Below are 22,259 nucleotides of genomic sequence, written 5' to 3'. Positions count from 1 at the left end.
TGGTCTCCTAGCTGTGAGGTCTGCGCGCTAGCGTTCATCATTTGAGTTTCAATTTGCGGTAAAAAGTTTACTAGTTAAAGCATTATCATTATTTTATGTCTCGATTAAATAAATAAAGCCTTTGTCCAATCTTATATTTTGTCAATGTAGCTTTCTTATAAGTAATGTTAAAATTAAAGCATACATACTCAACAACACACACAAGTCATGTTCACTTTGTTCTTTTTTTTTTTTAATACGTTTTTTGTCTGTCCACGAAAGAACATCAGAGGACAACGCACAAGGAACAGATGACAAAAATTCCATCTCCTTTAAAAGTAGACACAAAAGTATGACAGAGAACGTTTGTCACTTTGCAGCGACGGCTTCAACACGACAAAGTAAAAGCGACACTTTTAGCAACACCTCCTCTTTGACATTGTCCACTTTTTGCTCTCCAAGCGTTCCACAACAGCCCACAAGAACAGGGAGAAAAAAAAAGAGTCCATAAGCCAGGGATAAAATTACCTTTGTACAAAAATAGATCTTTTTTCAACATTTTTCTTTGACATTTTCTTGAATATTTTACCGTCTATGCAACAAAAAAAAAGCAGTGATTGTGTCACAAGCTCAGCTTTATCCTGATGACATTTTTTTTCAACAATTGCCAAGTAAAACATACACTTTTGAGGGTTTAAAGTCTCTTGTCTTCTTTCTTTCACTCACTCACACACACATATTTCTTTTTTTGAGGTCCCATAAACTGCTGAAAAGCTTCTTTTACATTTAGAACTACCGGGGTTCTGCGGTTTATTTTTAAAATAATTTTAGACAAAGGTTGCAATGCATAAGCATAAGCGCCCACTGATGAGTGTGTAAAAACACCATCAGACTCTGGTGTGGAATAGTTTGGTCTGACAGACTCTCCTCCCTCTTTCAATATTGGAACACATCTTCCCATATATTTATATTTATAAATATATACAAATATACATATCAACAAAATATAAGCTTTACTTTCTGAAGCATCCATGAAGGTATCATTCTATGTTGGGTTTTTATTTTCACTCATTGTCCACATTTTATGGCTTAGAAGACCTGCATCGGTGATCACAGTCAACAAAGATAATTTGCATTTTTTTGTTGTATTTTTGAAAAACCAAAACAAAAAACAAACCCAAAACAAGTGTCTAATTAGTCCAAAATTTTGAATTAAAAACTGTAACACTAAAAAAGAAGATTCTTGCTATTTGCTTAATTTTTTTTTTAGTTTTTAAAATATAAATACTGTAAACTGAGCTAATACCTGGCAGTCAATACTGTCACCTGGATAGTTTGTATTAGTATTAATAACACAGGCTGCTGAGACATGCCAATAAGTCATCAAAAGTTATTGCTATTTTTTCCTCTTTTTTTGGCAATACAAAGCACAAAGCCCGTGTGTGTGATTCAAATAAAAACATTTGACCCAAACCCTGTGTGAAAGTGCTGCCTTCCTGTCAAAAATGAAGCCTAAAGCGAATGGTGTTGCAGTGCTAACTCCCTCCCACTAGAGGGAGCTCGCAGATTATTGTTTAACACCACTTGACAGCTGTTTGCTTCATTCTTGCTCCAATGGAGGGCTGAGAGAACATCTCCAGATGTGCTCAACCAAGGCCTTGTGTGAAAGGGGACACAAATCAGAAGATAATTATGTAAACATGTCATGAATTTCCTTTTACGATCAATTAAGTGTCAACCTTACATGCTCACATGGTCATTTTATCAGGGTGCCGTCAGAATAAAGACAACAAAGGAGTATTTGGGCAAGACTGAAAAGAAAAAAAAAGTTGTACTGTTGAAGGCATAACATTGACAGGAAAAGTCGTGTTATTAAAATAAAGTCATACGTCAATGTAATTGTCTAATTTTCCAAATTGTTCATATGGAAACAAATATGTTTACAGCTGCAAATGAAATTTTTGTAATTTTAAGAAATATCCCCAACAATACGGATCCTAGTATTAGCTATAGTTTATGAGGAAAGCAGGAGAGATCTGCGAGAATACAGTCGAAATTGGGTATTGTTGTGGCGCTGCAATACTGTTCTTAGAACAACTCATAATGGTACGAAAAAAAGTTGTAATATTGAAGAATAAGAATTTAATCGCACTACGACAATTTAGTTGTCAGATGATGGACAAAAAAGTTGCGTGAAAATTCTGCATTTTATAAGAAAAAAGTTGCATCAATACGAGAATAAAGTTGGAAATATTCAGTCGATACAAGAAAATTAAACCATAATATTGTGAGAAAAAAGATGTCGTATCTTTACAAGACTAAAGTTTTAATGTTGAAAGCATGAAATTGTAAAAAGTTTTATAGTTTTATAACGGAATAAATCACAATATGTGCAAAAGTGAGTAGACCAATGTCATATTGTCACCATGAAGTTGCAATCTTATGAGAAAAAAATTGGTAAAAAATTGTAACATTGGAATAATAAAGCTGTTACGAGAAAAAAAAGTTGTAAAATTACCAAACTTTTAATAACCACAATGTCATATATATCATATTATGGTTCTTTTTTAATCTTTTCAGTGTGGCCCTATTTCTCCTTTGTGTACTTTCCAATCAAGTTGAGCCAATTTAGAATGAAGTGAAAATGTTCATGTACGTTACACCTCCTTTGTATGAACAAAACACAGTGCTCAGGTCCTGACTGCATCAAAGTGCTTAGGAAAGAATGGCGAACATGTCCATAAAAAGACAATTTATAAAAGTCTATTCTTGTTTAGTGTTTTTTTTTTAGTTATTGATTAAGATGTCAACTTCCATCATTTATATACAAACGAGGGCTTAAAAAAAAAAACAAAAGCTGATTGATTCCGAAGTGTTGCATTTTCCGGGCTATAAGTGGCACTTTTTTTCCGAGTTTGCCGATATACCCGTATACCCATTGTCATAGTGTAAATCCAATCAATATGTTCCAGAAAGCCAAAAATGTTAACACAGCATACTTTTTAAAACCATGTGAAAACAATTTGAAATGCATATTTATATACAAACTGAGGCATTATTTTGCCCATGTTTTCATCTTTAGCCTTAAAACACGCTAAACAACATTCCACTGAACATTACCGTCGACAACTGCGTAGGGGGCTTGGAAAGAATTCAATGTTTCATCCCATCCATATGTTTTCTATGACGCTTATCCTTATTAGGGTCACAGAGTCAATGGATTCAATGATGTGCAATTAGATCGGGAGCTCGGTGAACTTGCTTACTAGTCATATGCAGATTTATGCAGATGAATGACTGTTTTACGTTAACATACTGGACACTTTCTCAGCCTTGTTGGTCTGTGTGTTGAATACCTTGCCTTTCCAGATGAAATGTATTTTAATGGTTTTGAATATTGTGAAATATACTTCTGAATAAATGCCACTTATAGTCCAGTGCAACTACTATGTTGTTTTTCCCATTTGTTTTTGATGCAACTTATAGACTGGAAAATACGGTAAAGTCAACAATGAATCAGAGAGCTGAGAAGTGGCTGTCATGAAAATATGAGAGAACCAAACTGGTGTGCAGTAAAAATGTAGAATAAGAGCATATTTGGAGGAAACATGGGCATATTTCAGATTTTGGATAAACGGTGCAGAGAGACTGATTGTTTGTCCCACTGGGAGGCTTTCCTGATTGGGCTGGGGGCCAAATTCCCACCTCGGAGGTTGATTGCGCTCTGTCATGAGGTTAAGTGCAAAGTAACAAATAAACAAACACTCAATGCTGCAATGACAAGCGCTTCTCTCGATACTGTTCACGGTGAAAAAGGGGTGACAAGTTGAGGTAATCGTGCGGTGCTGCTCTGAAATGGAGAAAATAAAATACTGTTTATGGTTGTAACTTCCTGCCAAGACAGATATGAGGTGACGTCGTGAGGCTCACACCTGCAGTGTTGAGCGGAGGTTGGAAAGGAGGAGGGGGGGCGGCTGGTGAAATGACGCGAGGTGACATCATTAGCTCGAATGTCGCATTCCAAAAAAGAAAAAAACCCAAAACAAATAAAAGGCAGAATGTTCGAATGCCAGTTGTCGGTGGCATGTAGCGTCACTGACAACAGCCTGGCTTCTTCCTGTGTGCACAAACCACTGTGCAGATTGTACTTACAAAAACACCCCACCCGCTTGTCCCACGCCCCCCCTAACCGTACCCACATCTCAACATATTCCTGATGAGGCGAATTTGTGGACTCACCCTCGCCAATGTTGTTGCACAGTGTTGATACAGTAAGACATGGTTGGATTGGTTTGGACCAGGGCCAGACACCTGAGGTTCTTGATCACTTGCAGTCTCGGTAGCACACCTGTGAAGTCCGGTCTAGATCCCAGAAAGCTGACACCATTAAAAAAAAAAGAAAAAGAAAACAAAAACAACTAGTGCAAGACATGTTGCGTCCAGTTGAGTTCCTCAAGCAGACGTTGTTTTGAATGAGTCCTGATGACAGCAAGAGGTCTACACAGAGATTGTCCCGCTCACAGGGCGTGGTGTCCCATCATCACGCCCCCACTGTGTTAGGATGCTGAATCGTCTTGTCAAGGTGTTGGGGAAATGCCGACGATGGCTCAGTACATTGCGTTTGTCTCCTCTCTACCGCATCTCATTCATATATATATATAGATTTCTTATTTATAGAACTTTACAAGGTATAAAAACACACCCTTGATGAGCTTGTTTCAGGGGGAGAGCGACGATGAAGCGAGGGAAAGTCATCCCATGATTTGTCTCTGGACGTTTTTTTTTTTAAAAAAGGACCCTGCTGCTTCTGACCAAGGGTTTGAATAATAACGGAGATCTGTATTATGTCATTTGATGGGGAGCTTCTAACATCTCCATGAGGAAAGTGTCGATGGGCGTGTCGCCTATGAGCTTGAAGAAGAACAAGTGCTCCAGACACTTGAGGCCAATGGAGCGCAGCGCCGGTAACCTCAGCAGCAGCTTGGCAAACCTGTTACACAAAAGGAATGTTAAGTCAGGTTTATACCAAGTGGTTCGGTTTCGGTTTGGTTTTGGTTCAGCATTTCCGTTGGGCACCAAAACAACTGAACTCGAAAACCGACTTTCAAGAAATTCACTGATCATGGTCGGATCTGGAACCAATTAACCATGGTAATCAAGGAACCATTGTAGTTGGAAATCATGGTAGAGTGCGATTTTTTAATAATTTTTTTATTTAGGCAAATATATGAAACATTACAGTGCATTTCCTACATCAATCAAAATATAACTTTCCATTATTTACATTTGTATTCAACTATCTGATCACAAGCCCAAAAGGAGTAGGCTGAAGCAAAAGCTTATAAATGCCTACCCCTTTTTGCAAAATATAATCATGTTCATGCCACAGTCTTGTTTTCCCCTGTTATTATTATCATTGTAATATTATTATTGTTATTATTATTTTTACAATCTTTATCATTCATTCATTCATTCATTTTCTACCGCTTTTCCTCACGAGGGTCGCGGTTGGTGCTGGAACCTATCCCAGCTGTCTTTGGGCGAGAGGCAGGGTACACCCTGGACTGGTCGCCAGCCAATCACAGGGCACATATAGACAAACAACCATTCACACTCACATTCATACCTATGGACAATTTGGAGTCGCCAATTAACCTAGCATGTTTTTGGAATGTGGGAGGAAACCGGAGTACCCGGAAAAAAACCCACGCATGCATAGGGAGGTTGGAATGAACTCCACACAGAGATGGCCGAGGGTGGAATTGAACCCTGGTCTCCTAGCTGTGAGGTCTGTGCGCTAACCACTCGAGCGCCGTGTCGCCATCTTTATCATTATTACCATTATTATTGTTATTATTATCACCATTATTATGTTCATCTTTAATATTACCATTTTCATCATTATAGTTGTAACAATTTTTTTTTTCATGATTTAATTTTACAGACTTCATTGCTTCTTGTAGAGTGCTGTATCATTCCATCTGTTGTTTCTGTATCTATCACATGTACCTGTAACATTTACATATCATTTTCTGGATTGCATGTGTCTAATCTTGCGCATTAAAACAACAAGAACTTGAGACTGTGTCTGAACAGGTGACCAACAAGTTGAAGCGTGAAGTGGTGAGTGCTGACTGAAAATAATTCAACACACAACCATTATTGTTGAACAAAAGTGAACGCACCTCAAGGAGAACATGTCCAAAAATTGTGTCCCAATTGTGAGCACCATTGCTATTGAACACTGCCTTAATCCTCTTGGGGATGCACAGGTTACCTCTCCTGCTCCCTTCATGTTCAGTTCGAGGATACTCCACAGGGCAATTTGGTTTACCCTCAGCTTCCTCAGCAACGCATGTGCCATCTTGGAGTGTTTGGGATCGGTATTATGTTAGAAAACTACCATGTGGCCCAGTTTCCCAAGGGACGGGATCATGCTCTGCTTCAGAATGTCACAGTGCTTGGCATTCATTCATCCCCAAATGAACCACAGATCAAGAGTGCCGGCAGCACTCATGCCACCCCAGACCGTGACAGTACCATCATGCTTAACTGTAGGCCAGATATAAAAAAACGTATGTTGCCAGCTATTTCGATAATAATGGCTGTGTGTTGACTCATTTTCAATGTGCGGCGACTCCATCCTGCTGTATTTCCTGTACACTGTGAGTACTGAGTTAAAGGTGAAGTGTGTTTTTATACCTGCCAGGCTGCTCAGGGTACTTCTGTTTGCAGTAGGCCTCTAAAGACGCATAGACTTTCTCTCTCAGAGCTTCTACCTCACTTGGGTTTGACAGACCCTTGGAGTCTGTGAACACACACACACACACAGAGTCAGAAATAATAATGAAATACACTTAAAGGAGGTTTAGAAAGCCTGCTGCTGCTTTTATGCCTATGAACAAGTGAACACTGAATGAAGGCCAGGAATTTATAATAAACAAGTTGAGCTTTAACCCCGCTGCCCCATTGAGGACAGCATTCTGGATTTGTGCCATTTACACGCCTCTTTGATGATGTCATTGATTAACATTGGCAATGAACACAAAACAATTACCACTAATGGTTGAACTCAAGGTGACACACAGAGAGAACGGAGCGCTCTCTTTTTCCTCTCGGAACAATCTGCTGAACTCTAATTAACAAGGACTCGAGCAGAAGAGCGAAGCAGAGCCAGTCGGCCCGGTGGAGGCCCAAACAAAAGTGGAACACAGAGAATCAGTGTGCCTGGGGTGGTCCGATACACACTGGCCTCAGAGGGACAGAGACTCCCACACTGGGTCATGTTGGTGGTTGGCTTTAATGGGTTACTTTGGCGCCGTGAGGTTTCAGCGACAGCATGTTGTTAGTTTGGAGCTCAGGTCAGACAAGTGACGAGACAGTCTTCTGTGGTGTCATTGTGTGGGGGCAGACAACATGACAAGCAAAACAAATATGTTTAGAACTACAAATGAACTCGCAATGTTGGTAACACTGTACCCTTGTGCTACATCTTCTTCTTCTGTGGCAGACCAGGTGTGTTAAGGAGCAGCGTTCAATTCAGTTCAATTCAATTCATGTATGGATTGGATTGGATGAATAAAAAGAGTGTTTTAGTGTCGAGCAGTATCTGGCAGTCAAGTACTGCCAGAGAGTAGATGGTGGTATGTTTGCAAGCATCAGTTATACTTATGATTATGTACAATTTGCTCAAAGATCCACTGCAAAAAAGCTCAGTCATGGTTACCTGGATTGAAAAGGACTATAGCTCGAAGGCACCCCAGTTCTGTCTTATCCATCTGCATATCCCGCATCTTCGACACCAGTTCTGTGAGCACTCTGCACAAAACACATAAAAAGGCGGAGATGAAGAAATGTTCTTCAGTAAATAACAAAACTTTGAATGTTTTTTTTTTTTAATCCTATGTTTGATCATAGGAAACAAACATCTCTAATTAGACCAGGCGTTCTCAATAGGCGGCTCCTGGGCCTGCCAAAAGTCACCCAAATTAAAGTGCTTCGTGTAATAGATGCCAGCTAAACTAAAAGCCCAAAAGCCTTTTAAAGTATCTGGACACAATAAAACCTTAGATGTTTAATACAGGTCAGCATGTTCTCAAAGAAGATATTTTTAATACATGACGTGACACCTGTATGCATCCTATCAAACAGTCATATTTTATCACATATTATTTTTTATTATATCGGAAATCTGAAATGTGATCACAGTAACAGTGTTTTCTAGCATGCTAACAAAGTAGCAAGGAGCAGGAGTGATGTCAGTTGTGTGGCAGTAAAAAAAGTGCAAAACTGGTCATGCACAAGTTTAACACGACCAACCTCATCGTGCATATGAAGTGGCATCATGGGCAACACATGTTATTTATGTATTACAAGTTACACTATGAAAAAATGCAACTTATACTGGTACATGCTTTTAATAATAATGCCGCCAAAAAAAACAGTAGCATATCAAAAAATCCCACTGTGCGAGTGTGTGACATCACAAGAGGGAGTCGCTGCTACTCCTCTCCCCTCTTTGACACGGTCACACCCTCTCCATGTCCTCCCCCTCTCATTCTGAGTGGAGTCAATTGTGACTCTCAGCTCATTGTAATTCAATTTGCTACAAGGAACAACACAACTGAAAAAAAGACGGAAGTGTTTATGATAATCGGTCTCATTTAAATGAGGAAGCCAGAGAGCGGTAGATAAATAAACATAATCAGTTCTGTGTATCTTATAGCTAGTCACACTTATTACAGAGATGAGATATGGTCCTCGGGCTTTGACTCCAAAGGCTGGCACAGATATTGACAGATAACTCCAACATTGCTCTTAAACATGCTGCCTGTTTTATCTCTTGTTGTGGGATGATTCAACAGTACAAAACAGGGGTGTCCAAAGTGCAACCCAGGGGCCATTTGCAGCACATGGCTGTGTGTGTGTTTTTTAAATTGGCCTATGACACAAAATAAAAAGAATAAAAGCAAAAAAGCAAAAAATGTGCAGTCATTATTCAAGAATGTCAAAATATTGATCGAAGAATTGTGCAATCTAATGCGAAAGAGTCATCATTATAAAAGAATAAACAAATAATGCCATTTTAGTTGCATAAAGTTGAAATGTTAAGGAAAGTCCTGATATGAAAAACAAAGCAACAAATAAACTTATTTTTTTATTTATAATTGGATCACAGAAAAAGCTATAAAATTACAAAAATAAGGTCCAAATTATATAGAAATAAAGTCAGAATTAAGAAAAGAACATTCATGAGAAGAAAGTTGAAATAAAATAATAAATAATACAATAATAATGCATAATAAAAATGGCAGAAATGGGAAAAAAACCCAAGACTTCATGAGAATAAAGTCAAAGTATTAAAAGAAAAATAAATAAATACCTTATTTTAAAATAATGGTTTCTCATAATATATATTATGAGAAAGAAACCAAACAAAATGTTTCTAATGTTTGGAATGTTATAGGAATAAAGTCAAAATATTATGTCAAAATATTATGAGAATAAAGTAAATAAATAAATAAATAAAATTTGCGAAGATGATTTAAAAAGAAATTTGAAATATTTGGGAGAAAAATGGAGCAAAGACTGACGTTCATATTAATAACTTTTTCACAAATCTGAGATGCAGGCTATTTTTCTTGAAATATATAGTATATAACTTCTTTGCATATCTACATGTGTTGATGTACAAAAATATCAAAGTGGGCCTTGCATCCTTTCATTTTTCAGTATGTGGCCTTCGGTGTATAATGCTCTATTTTATTGGCTCTCATTAGACGCATGTGTATCTAAAGTTGTGAAACAGATTAAAGCAGCACACTTGCAGATTTGACAAGATGCAAATACTTTTCAGCATAAATCATCAACAAACAGATGCTGCAGCCGCCTGTAAGATATTAGCCTGTGACAGGTTGCCGACCTGAAATGTCAACAACAGTCTCCACGGGGGTTACTTCACCGTGACTGACTTGGCTTGACTTAAAAAAAAAATGCCCTTCAGGTTTTTAGTCCTTCAAGTTGAAGCTTAACTAGAAAGATCAGTGTTTGTTGAGAAACATTACTATCAATACGGATACTTTTCCATTTTATTTCAGTATTTGTTAAATTCAGTTCTTTAATTAAGGAAGCCCGCACCTCTGTTCCCGCCCTCTGCCTCGACTACAGCATTGCAAATATGGTATACTGAAACGTGGTGTGGCTCATTGTGAAACCTTTGCAAATTTACACCTCAAAATTTAATAAAGGTTAATTTGTGGCATGTTAATGCTTATAAAAAGGACAGAATACACCTACATTGTAATCTAAACCCAAGGCATGCAGCTTGTGAGCTTTATACAGTATGAAATTTATACAAGGCAAAACTCCCACAGACCTGTCAAAGATGGCTCCCACTCCGGCACTATGAGCGCTGTTGCGGTGGACGTGCAGCCCGGTCGCCAACAGAATCCCGTCTTTTACTGCTATTGAGCGGTGCGAAAATGACGCAATAAGGAGTTCATTCCAACCTGCAGCAGAAATGGGCGAGAAAGACGGAGGAAAGCGTAAATGAGGGAGAGAAAACAAGCAAATCCTAGTACAAAGGTTCACATGAGTGCTTTCAGGCCAAATGACAGTGACAACAAAGGGTTAGAGTGGGGGGGACTGCGATGATTCAATTAAGCTGCGTGGTAAAAGCACACAGGGTTCTCAAGCGGCGTCATCGGGTTATTACTAAGACGTTGGAATCATACTTTCTGAAGCGACAGGCATGTAAAAGCGATGAACTGTGGCTGCCAACACGATAAAGACAACAGGCTTGATGCGCCAAAGCAGGGGCTTGACACCGAGAGCACTCAAGACACAAGACGGTGCTTTTTGAGTGACAGAGCTCCTTTAACTGTTCTGCCTGGCAACACTCGCCTCTTTTCCCCAGAGTTGAGTTGGGTACGAGAGGAGCCAGGATGCTTTTATCTGTGATACAGCAGAACTAAAGCGGTTATTTATAGAAAACCTGAGAGCTGAGAGGAGACGAGCTCTCCGGAATAATGTCTCTCTCTGCTTGGCTCAAGTCTCTCCATCACTTGTGTGTGCACAGCATAAAGACTGATGGGAGGATTCTCTTTTATTTCATGGGATGGGATTGGGTGTGTAATATCGTTTCTTTTCCTCAAGGTAGATTAGCAATATAATGGTGTCATTTGCAACGACAGGCAGCCAGCAGGGGTAATGTGTTAGGGGACCCCAAAAGACCCTCTTGCATGTGATGTTAAATTTAACATCTTTTAAATCCATCCTGAACACTTTTCTCCAAATGCAGTATTCACAAAAGTGAGTACAACCATCACATGTGAGCAACAATTTCTATGACAGCGCTCCTTCTCAAGGGACAATAGGAGAAAAATGTGATGTTCTTCGGTGTGATAGATACTGACTCAAGTTCTTATGAGTCACTCCTGACACTTGTCACAAAGGGCATGCGCAGAAACCCGCACGTGTGCAACAAGTTAGGCAGCTGTAGATGCTCGGCGAGCAACTATGAGTCAGTAAGACTCACGTTTTCGTTGTGTCCCCATTTAGTTAGTGAAACTTCTCTTTGTTGTGAGTAGGTGAAACTTGGGTTATTGTAACGCACAGGGAAAATCGGGTTTCATCAACAGTTTATCGAGTACACGTGAGTCATTGAAATTCCAGTTTTTGTTGACTACCCGTAGGTCAGTTAAACTCGAGTCTTCGTCGATCAGCTGTGACTCTGTGAAACTCAAGTGTTTGTCAGGGACCCGTGAGTATGAGAAACTCGAGTCTTCATCTAGTACCCGTGAGTCAGTGAAACTCGAAACTCTTTGTCCAGCCCCTGTGATGCAGCTTGCGGGGGGAAAAGGAAAGGAGAGTCGATTTGAAGCAAGAACTGCTAATGCATTTATTAAGGATGTCAACCGCTGAAAATATTTAATTGTGATTAATTGCATTTTTGTCCATAGTTAACTCACAATTAATCACATTTAGAAATAAGTTTTTATCCATAATAAGTGGTGGAAATCTCAATTTTAGCAACATTTACCAATCAAAATACCCTTTTATTTCTGCTCGGTATTGTTCTTGCCTGTGGCTATAGTCACTGGTGCTTCCTCAAACTAAGGTGTGCACAGGACGTGCACATTTTAATCGTGCGGCAAAAAAGTGCAGTCAAAGGAAATTTCTGTCTGTTGGATAAATGCTTGGGCTGTCAGAGTCATGGTCGCACAATTGCACATAGCCATTACTGTCTAAACAACGGAAAACATAAGTGAGGAGCAAGATAATTGTGTCTTGCCTCCAGTTAAGCATAGTGGTGATAACGTAATGGTCTGTGGCTGCATGAGTTCATTAACAGAAGCATAAATTCCAACATGTACTGAGGTAAATACAGTATATCCGACTCTGGTTTCTGTGTTTGAAACACACATTGATTTTATTGGAAGCATCTGAAGTTTCTGAAGAAGGTCTTGAGATGTTTGGCTTATGAATCTTGCATGTAAATATTCTCATTCATTCATTGCATTCTGAGGGCAATGAATCGATCACAACTGGACTGTTCATGTAGTCTTAGAAAACTGAGCAGTTATTATTATATTAGAAGCTGAACTTTACCAACCTGCTCGTAGAAGGATGACCTGATCATCCAGTGGCAGTTCAGAGAAGTGGGGAATCCTCTTGGCCCACTCAACCAATGTAAAGAGCTGCTTGTCCGCAGCCTGACAGATATTTGTCACTGGGTCATTGGGCTGTAAGGAAAGGAGAACAGACAGGTATGATACATATCTAGTCGATAAACTGTCTTTTGGGCAGAAAATACTAGGCACCGAGTTTCCCCAAATGGAATATAATTGCCTCTAAGCAGAGTTCTTTGTGGCTCATTTAGCAGACACAAATCAGCTGTTTGGACAGCTAATAGAACCGAAGAGGTCTCTGCTGACATTTCACAACAGCACATGTGTTTGACACTGACCAGGTACAATAGCTTCAATGTTTTTCAAATTTCTACTTTTTTTCTCTACATATGATCAACGACACAATATATATATATATATATATATATATATATATATATATATATATATATATATATATATATATATATATATATATATATATATAGAAAGCAACCAGCAACAGTGCACACAGTCTAGTCCATTTACTAGTTGAATACTGACCGGGCTTAATGTAAAGTGAATCAAGGAGAAAGAGCCATCTATCCAGTTATTATATCCACTCAAGCCATAAGCGGTGATGGGCATAAAGCGAACAGAAAGGATCGCCTCACAGATGAACACGGCTATTATTTTTAGGTAAGTGACATAAGACACAATAGAGAAGGCTTTTAAAACCAAATCTCATTTAAGTGAGGCACAGAGTATTATCTTCTGCTGCGACAGCACACTTCATCAAATGTGAAGATGTATTGAATGCAAAATGAACTGCTTCTTTACCCTTCACATTCTATGCAAAGACACAAGTACTACTACAAGATTTACTGCTCGGAATAGGTTACAAAAACAAATGTATCTACCTGCTAAGTATTTTTGTAAGCATTTGTCTCCAAATGTCCAGGTAGCATGAATAATTATGTACTCTGAGGCAATTATGGGGCCTGCTAATGATTATGTCAATATAGTGTGTGGAATGCATACATTATGTGAGTGACATTTGATCAATATCAGTGTCTTTGTGTGCATTACGAGTTTCAACACCGAGACAAGGACTGCATACCCTAAAGCAGGGGTGGGCAAACTACGGCCCGGGGCTGCACATGCGGCCCAGCAAGCGTTTCAATCGCACCCGCCAGTTGCTTTCTAAATATTTCAACTTTTAACATACAAACTGGCAACATGACTTGCAAGTCGGATGTCTTGTCTTATTTAGTAAAAAAAAAACAACTTAAAAATTAAATTACATAGTTTGATGTGGTCTGATGTTTAGCGTGCTCCTGAAAAAAGGGACATGAGGCTGATAGTACAACACTTTTACAGATACATTTAGACAAATAACTCAAGGAAAATTATAAGCATAGAATAGTGTGTGTGTGTTAAATATATGTTCTGCCCCCCCGGACAATTTTCTTAACTCAATGCGGTCCACAAGTCAAAATATTTGCCCACCCCTGCCCTAAAGAGTCCTGAAAGACTTTGGTCTTTGACCCTCAGGGAACATAAGTACTGAAATTCTAATGCAACACAGATCCGGTATGCCTAATGCACCCACATTGTACGTCCACTTGTCGCCATCCTAGGAATACAAACGCTTGATATGAACCTCTGTAAACAAAGACTTGTGTTTCATTCAAATGAGGTAAACAAGTATCCTCCTGTGAACTTCTTCACTAACATAATCGGCAGAACCTTCCTGGCATCCTTTTCCAAAGCCTGCTGATCAATTCTAAAAGCTTGGAGGATCCAAACTATCAACGCCACCGCTCAAGAGAAGATTAGTTCATGATGAAGGAGAAAAACGTCCCTCCACTCACATCCGCATTTTGTAGCACTGGGCCAGAGACATCTCTGTGTGTCCTCTGTGTTTCCTTCCCTGCAGTGTGAAACTCACACTGACTGCTGAGTATCACACAGATGCAGTGGAAACAAGGAAAAAAAAAAGGTTAGCGCAGACACAAAGACGACACTCTTTTGAAAAATGAAAGTAGTGTCTTATTCTTCAGTGGGAGAATGAATACTGGCAACTCATGAATATTGCAGCGACGGATCTCCTTGGGAGATGTGGACGGTGTAGTTCGGCGTGACAGATATTGTGAGACACACTTCCTCTCAAAAGCGCATAAACAAATTCAGCTAATTCATTCCAAAAGCGAAGACCCGGGCAAAACAAAGACAAACACAATATGTTTTAAGAGTGCAACACAGTTGAACTTCCCCTCTTTCACAAGTGCAGGAGTTCCAGTTAAACATGGCATGCCTCATGAATGTTGCATGGCTATCTTAGCAGTGTTTACACTGACCCGGTTTCTGTGGAGATGACGGGTAGTGGGGGGGGGGGGGCAACAATCCTCGGGCATCACATTACTGTACACACTGACAAGTCTCTAAGCAGCATTTAGGATGTTATCTGGTCACAAAGGAGGAGCCCTTTGAGAACAGTGAACAGCGAATATCTCACAACTCAAAGAAAGAAAACCTCAATTTCACTGGAACTTAGCTAGTCGTCCCATTGTAGGCCACAAAAAATCTAATTTTAATTATGATCAAAACTGTTTAATGCAATTTAAACTAGCATGCTGGACCATCGCAGCAAGTTAAGAAAAAAAAATGCCAGGCTTGCACGTTGTCTTATAAAAATTTCATCGCTTGAGGAGGAGAGAAGAAAAATTTCCTTTTCAATTTTTCATTAATTCTGCTTGAACCAGCCAATACGAGCGTGACAACAGGGAGAAAATTGGATGCTTACACATCAGCATGAAAATGAATTACTCAAGTGTCCCACTTTTTTTTTTTTTAAAGAAACTCATACGTCAGGAGCAGGGATGAATCATCAGCTAATTATTATCTAAATAACACTGTCTATACTTTTATTATGGATAAGCAACTAAAGCTGTATGGAAATGGAAGCACAGACAGAAGAGAACAGCCACCAAGTACCAAGTACAAAAAAACCCACCTGCAGGATTAAGTAACTCAAGCGGCCCCTCTCGCCCCCCCTCCACCTTCAGAGGAGGCCTCTGAAGGCACATTACTAACGCATGTTTAACTTCTGTTCTAGGTCAACATGAGATAAACACACTTTATTCAGCTTGGCCAGACCCCAGCCATTAGACGGTGGTGGTGGCCCATTTATGTGGTGCACTCATGGCCTGGGCTCTGTGATTAATTATAGCACGGGGCACCGCTTCTCAATGAAAACCATGCAGAGGAGGGGTGGGGTGGGGGGAGCAAAATAGGGGACGCTGTGGTCAAGACAACCTGCAAGGCAGATATTGAAGGCAGATTAAGTATGCCAGTTCTCAATCCAATAGTGCAAAACATCTCTTCAAAAGTATCAAAGTGTCCAAGCACAGATAATGTAAGTAAACTATTTATCACATGGATGCAATGGAAACGCTGTGTAAGCGTTGAAAAGTACAATCCCATCCTGAAAATGTCATAACAATAGTAAGTGTGCAGCATTTCAGACCGAGCAAAGTGTTTCCGACACTCCACATAGGTTACAAAGATGCAAGATTTGAAAGTAAACAAGTTACAAAGCAAAAAAGTTACCATACTTGCCTCTGTGCAACAATTTATATCAATTCTCGTCTCCAGTCATGGCAACCTATGGAGCATTCATGACAATCCTTTTGCTCCGTAAGTCTCCGTAATGGATTTTTATCGATACAGGAGACTGCTACCTTTGCAGCTGGATCGTTTGCTTGTCAAATCGGACTTTGAGTCACATGAATGAGCTGGTAGAAAAGCGCTGTCCGATGAGCATATACACTAAATGTATTACACACAATATATGTGCAACATGTGGAAAAATGATTAAAATTGACTCATAACTGTGCTGCATAAAAAAAAATTCCCTTATTGGCGTGCATAGCCTGCTGTTGTAATTGAGGCACAATGACACTCAGTGCATGAGTGATGTGCTGATATTGTAAGGTCAACCCTCATCCCCCACATGTCTACCTAGTCTCCGAAAATAGCTCCATTTACTCACATAACAGCCTTCACATCACCACTTTTACTTCACAGGACATTTCCCTCCCCTCAAGCAGACGAATCCCAGAAGGAGTCCTCCGCTTTCTCTCTTTCTCCCCCACCCGCCTCCTTCTTCAGCCGCACCTTCCCTCCCTGCATTCGCTCTCACCCTCCTTAGGCTGCTGCACAGCTCAGATGTTTCTCATGCTCCGTCAGAATTCCTCGGAAAGCAAAGACTTTGTGGCGATGCTTTCAAGAACAGTCTGCCTGTTGTATTATTCATCACATTTCGCCTCCTCTGCCCAGCTGTTGCAGAGGGGATAAAGGGGGAGACTCGTGTCTGATACAAGGTGAGAAGGGAGAACCAGCGCTCCAGATCACAAGCAGTCCTTGTCGAAAGAACTCTAAAGAGGGGGCACTCATAGCAAAAGAAACAGCATCGGCAGGATATCTAACCACAATCTTCAATACAGATGAAAACTCCGATCATTAATACTGATGTGTAAACCTTTGACCCAGTGTCCCTTGGCAATATTTGAATGTACATATTTAAGATTATGGCACTAATGGAATGGTACGGAGACTAAAAACTCACCGAGTTGGAAGGAACACCAAGGCTGGTCTCGATGTAGGTCTCTGTCTTGGGTTCCACTGCCTGCTCAGCTTCCAGAATCTTCTCAACGGGCATGTCCTCATTGGCGCAGCTGGTCGACTCCACCTCATTCTCATTCTTGTCCTTGGCTCGTTGGCGCTCCTCCTGAACGGCTGCATGTAATAAAACTGGTTCCGGTCACTACTGCTGTATATTTGGTGGTATTTTAGTATGTTCACATGTAACCAAAAGCTCATATACACTGTGGAGCTCAAAAGGTCATACACTCCAAATATTTACTGATAAATGGAACATTTACATGACTTAAATAACCTTATATTTGTTTGATTTTCAATCGCGTTTTCCCTAAATTGCAAGCTGCTCTATTTCTTGCATCTCACTTCTGTTTCTTTTTGCATTTTGATGCTCTACTTACAATCTAATTACAATCCGCCAGCGCAAAATGCAAATACTTGTAATTTCCCCCGGGTCTTACGATTTTGTTCAGGAGTGTACATGTACAGTACAGTATGTATTTAGGCCAATGACAAGTAATATTTTTTCCAACATCTTTATCTGAAAGAATCCAGCTGGAGCATAATTGTAAATTGCTGATAATTCATTAATTTGCATCATTAAAAAAAGAGTGGTGGCTTTTGTTGCCATTAGAGTGTATACTAAAAAATAAGCCAATCATGATTGCACGGTGGGCCGAGTGGTTAGCACTCAGGCCTTACAGCTAGGACCCGAGTTTAATTCCACCCTCAGCCATCTCTGTGTGGAGTTTGCATGTTCTCCCCGTGCATGCGTGGGTTTTCTCCGGGTACTCCGGTTTCCTCCCACATTCCAAAAACATGCTAGGTTAATTGGCGACTCCAAATTGTCCATAGGTATGAATGTGAGTGTGAATGGTTGTTTGTCTATATGTGCCCTGTGATTGGCAGGCGACCAGTCCAGGGTGTACCCCGCCTCTTGCCCGAAGACAGCTGGGATAGACCACGCGACCCTCGTAAGCGGTAGAAAAAGAATGAATGAATGAATATTATATTATTGCAAGAATTTTTGGACATCTTCTAAGTCAAACTTATATAAACTTATATAAATAAGTGCAATGTATACTGTATATCACAATATATAATACTGTATATGCTGTATATTAAATTAAAGTGAGGTGGCGGTTTGTTTTTTGGCGATATTTGGTCACCGCAATGATTCCTTGAGTTGAGCATGTGACGCAGTTAAGCACACAAACCGGATGATTTTTGTTATGGAATACTTTGCGTCTGTAAGTAATGTACAACGATAATTATATTGTTACGTGATTTTCTATTTCTATTCATTTGTGAACATAAAAATGAAGTTTTGGTGTTAAAATACAGCTGTTTCATTCGTTTCTAAACACCGGGCCTCATGTCAGTTATCCAAGAACGTTGATGCGACAATAATTGCTTCAACAGTATGAATGGAAATCATTGACGACCTCTGCATTCCATTTTACTCACAGCAATGCATGAATGCCAAAGGACTCTCTCTTTTACAAACCTATAAATAATCCACACTGAATTGAAGTCTGTGTGACACAGAACAACATCCTGACCTAAAGTACAACACAAATCAATGAGGACTGTGTCTGGTACATTTTTTTTTTTGACTTGTCGCACACACTAACTGGTTAAAACATTACTGTAATGCTTCTGTCATTTGATTGGCTTGGCCAGGAGACACAGGAAATGGTTTGTGTGCTCAGCAGACACTGAGACTCACTGCGGCTAAGGCAAGAGAAACCGCACCTCCGCCCAAGCGAAGGAATGAAAAGATGCACAAGTGTGTGTGCATATGTTTTGTCTTTTTGAAAGTATAATTAACTTAAGTCAAAATACCACATAACAAAGTTGTGTGGCTATTTTAAAAGTTCTGCAAGTGTTCATAAAAACACACACCAGTAAAAGTGAAAACACAACACTCGATGAGTTTGCAGAATGAACTGTTTTCATATTTTTCTGTGGTCATGATGGGGGGGGGGTAGCTGTGGCTGTTCTACAAGGAGAAGGAAAGGGGCCCCACTTTAGAGGATCTGCTGTCTGGCAGTGGAGGTCAGCCCAAGGGTAAAATACTTGTGCCGGAGTCAGAGAGAGGTGAAGAGGGCTGAAATCATGTTAACTTTATTCTCGCTCCTCCTCCCCCTCTCTCCTGACTGCAAGAGTATAAATTCATATAATCCTGTTTTACTGTGGATTCACTTAGCCTTTTGGGCCACTACTGCCTTGCTCTGTAACCATCACCCTCAGGGTGTACGGGGTGGCTTCGGTGGCACAGTGAGTGGGGCAAACGGAAGTAATTGATAATATCCTTGAGAGAGAAAAGTGTCCTTCAATGGTGAGGGGAAGGCCAAGTAAAGGTCAAAGACAAACTGGCCTTATATCGAAAGTGTTTTCAACATCGAAGTCATGCACGCATGTACTTGCACGTATGTTCCTGGTTAACACCCTTCACCATCTTTAATCATCATCATCATATATGGACATCCCTCACTCTGTATATCTGTATTTAGTAACCGTGGTGACCATAATGGGAGGAATGAGTGATGTGTTCAATGTGTGAAACAGCGCTGAACAGCATGGGGTGTTAAAATTCACACCTTACAGTCTGTAAGGACCCAAACTCTCCCTGGTTTTATGTTCTTTTCCATCGGACAAAATCATATATTTCTAAATTGATGGTACTTTTACAGTAAAATGTTGTAAACATAGTAAAAACTGGAGTTTTTCAGTTAAAGGATGAAGGATGCTGGCACTTGCTCATATCCTTCATTTTTTTAGAAATGACAACTTCCACTTAGTGACATGTTTGCCATTTCTGTAACAGTTTTTAATTGTTCAAAAAAATGGATAACATGTAATTGTTTGTGGTGAGGTTGCACGGCGACAGAGTGGTTAGCACGCAGGCCTCACAGCTACATAACCTGAGTTCATTTCCACCCTCGGCCATCTCTGTGTGGCGTTTGCATGTTCTCTCTGTGCATGCGTGGGTTTTCTGCGGGTACTTCGGTTTCCTCCCACATTCCAAAAACATGCTAGGTTAATTAGCGACTCCAAATTGTCCATAGGTATGAATGTGAGTGTGAATGGTTGTTTGTCTATATGTGCCCTGTGATTGGCTGGCGACCAGTCTCGCCCGAAGACAGCTGGGATAGGCTCCAGCACCCCCGCGACCCTCGTGAGGATAAGTGGTAGAAAATAAATGAATTAATGAAGATTTAATATCTAATTAATTTTGAATACTAAGCAAATAAACAACAATTTGTTTACAATGCTATTCATATCTCCAACACTGACATTTGCATCAAATGAGCATTAGGATGGAAGTAAGTGTGACTATCCTCAACGGTATGTGCTGTACCTTCTCTCTTCATGCCCATGGCTAAACACTTTTGGTAGCGGCAGTACTGGCACCGGTTCCTCTGACGCTTGTCAATGACGCAGTCCTTGTTGTCGCGACATGTGTAGGTAAGATCTTTGCGCACTGTCCTTTTGAAGAAGCCTTTGCAGCCCTCGCAGCTGTATACGCCATAGTGTTTACCTGAGGAGTGAAGCAGACACCTTTGTTTTTATTGACACATATGGCGTGCTCATTTGCAACTCAATCAAAAACAAAGGACACCACAATAATATTATGAAGACGATGGACAGACACTCATTTTGTTCATTTTCAAACAAACAACGATGTACTGCACGTGTACTGAAAACTGCTTTGAATATTATAAGTGCGGACACCACACAACACGAAGGGCATCACCAAACAGATGGCTACATTGCAAAATCCTGGGGGGTCTTTAAAAAAACCTTTTTCCTTTCCTTTTTCCTTCATCAAAAGCTTTACATTATTGTAGCTATAGCACTGGAAAAACTGGACTATGCCCCTCTCTGCAGTTATAACAGCTTCTACTCTTCAAAAAAGGTAATCTACGAGCAAAAGAGGAACAGAAAAAGTCCTTTCCCAGACTATTTCCAAAAAGTTGGAAGTATGAAATCATCCAAAATGTCTTGGTATGCTGAAAAATTACAATTCATGGTGACTCATGAGGCCGAACAATACAGCTATATAGTGTAGCTGAAACCCAGATCCCCCCCCCTTCTCATGCAAAATGATACACTTCAAGTCTGTGCTCATCATAGCCACTCACCTGAGGAACGGTCACCACAGATGGCGCAAATGTGTTTGGTGAGCGACAGCGCTGTGCCAGAGGGCTGGGCGGGCACTTTCATCACACCGTTGAGACCCAGCGGGGGCTTAATGTCCTCTGTGCTGCTGACCGAGTTCATTGGAGAGTTCAGCTGGAACATCAACACACACAAACACACATGCCAACAGGTCACAAAGCAGTTCTGATCAACTCAAAACTGGCACTTAATTACAGAAGCCTGTCACATTACTTGGCTGATGCGGCATAGTTTGCATGATGCCATTAAGTATCCAGTAAGTGCCTGTTGTACTACAGAGAGATGGCTTGCAGGTACACACGTGCAAACACGTGCAAATTACACTGCAATTTACAGTAAATGGGCTCAATACTTCAATACTGATGTCAGCAGGAGCTCCCTTTTTCATTAAACCGTTTGTCTTTAAACGGAACTTTGCACAGCAGCAGCATACCACACCATTCATGCTGTCAACAAGACCCATTAATAACTTCATTCATTCATTCATTTTCTACCGCTTTTCCTCACGAGGGTCGCAGGGGGTGCTGGAGCCTACCCCAGCTGTCTTCGGGCGTAAGGCGGGGTACACCCTGGACTGGTGGCCAGCCAATCACAGGGCACATATAGACAAACAACCATTCACACTCACATTCATACCTGTGGACAATTTGGAGTCGCTAATTAACCTAGCATGTTTTTGGAATGTGGGAGAAAACCCGGGGAAAACCCACGCATGCACGGGGAGAACATGCAAACTCCACACAGAGATGCTAACCCCTAGACCACCGTGCCGCCTCCATTAATAACTTATTTAACCTAAATTGCTGATTATTTGTAAATGTGCGC

The 22,259-nt window shown here is 40.3% G+C and overlaps 1 protein-coding gene across 3 annotated transcripts in view; it reads right to left on the bottom strand.

Moving 5' to 3' along the window:
* Positions 1-210: 210 nt before the first annotated feature.
* The window catches only part of rxraa (retinoid X receptor, alpha a), an 85,994-nt gene continuing 63,945 nt past the window's right edge, over positions 211-22,259 (bottom strand). Inside the window, exons 4-12 of one of the 3 annotated variants that reach the window (XR_009120142.1) lie at positions 21,398-21,548; positions 20,614-20,793; positions 17,218-17,402; positions 12,593-12,722; positions 10,355-10,487; positions 7,706-7,797; positions 6,682-6,787; positions 4,219-4,969; positions 211-1,636 (exon numbers count right to left, since the gene is read on the bottom strand). Coding sequence is in view for 2 of the 3 variants with exons in the window: in XM_058056210.1 (XP_057912193.1) it covers positions 4,822-4,969; positions 6,682-6,787; positions 7,706-7,797; positions 10,355-10,487; positions 12,593-12,722; positions 17,218-17,402; positions 20,614-20,793; positions 21,398-21,548 (1,125 nt within the window). In the remaining variant the exon portion in view is untranslated. Of the gene's footprint in view, positions 4,970-6,681; positions 6,788-7,705; positions 7,798-10,354; positions 10,488-12,592; positions 12,723-17,217; positions 17,403-20,613; positions 20,794-21,397; positions 21,549-22,259 lie in introns of all 3 variants that reach the window. The other 2 variants (XM_058056210.1, XM_058056222.1) reach the window with 2 other exon arrangements.

The sequence above is a fragment of the Doryrhamphus excisus genome, chromosome 2 (assembly GCF_030265055.1).
Source record: "Doryrhamphus excisus isolate RoL2022-K1 chromosome 2, RoL_Dexc_1.0, whole genome shotgun sequence".
NCBI classification, from domain to species: domain Eukaryota; kingdom Metazoa; phylum Chordata; class Actinopteri; order Syngnathiformes; family Syngnathidae; genus Doryrhamphus; species Doryrhamphus excisus.
Note: the sequence above shows the minus strand (reverse complement) of the source record. Positions and strands in the feature narration are given on the sequence as shown.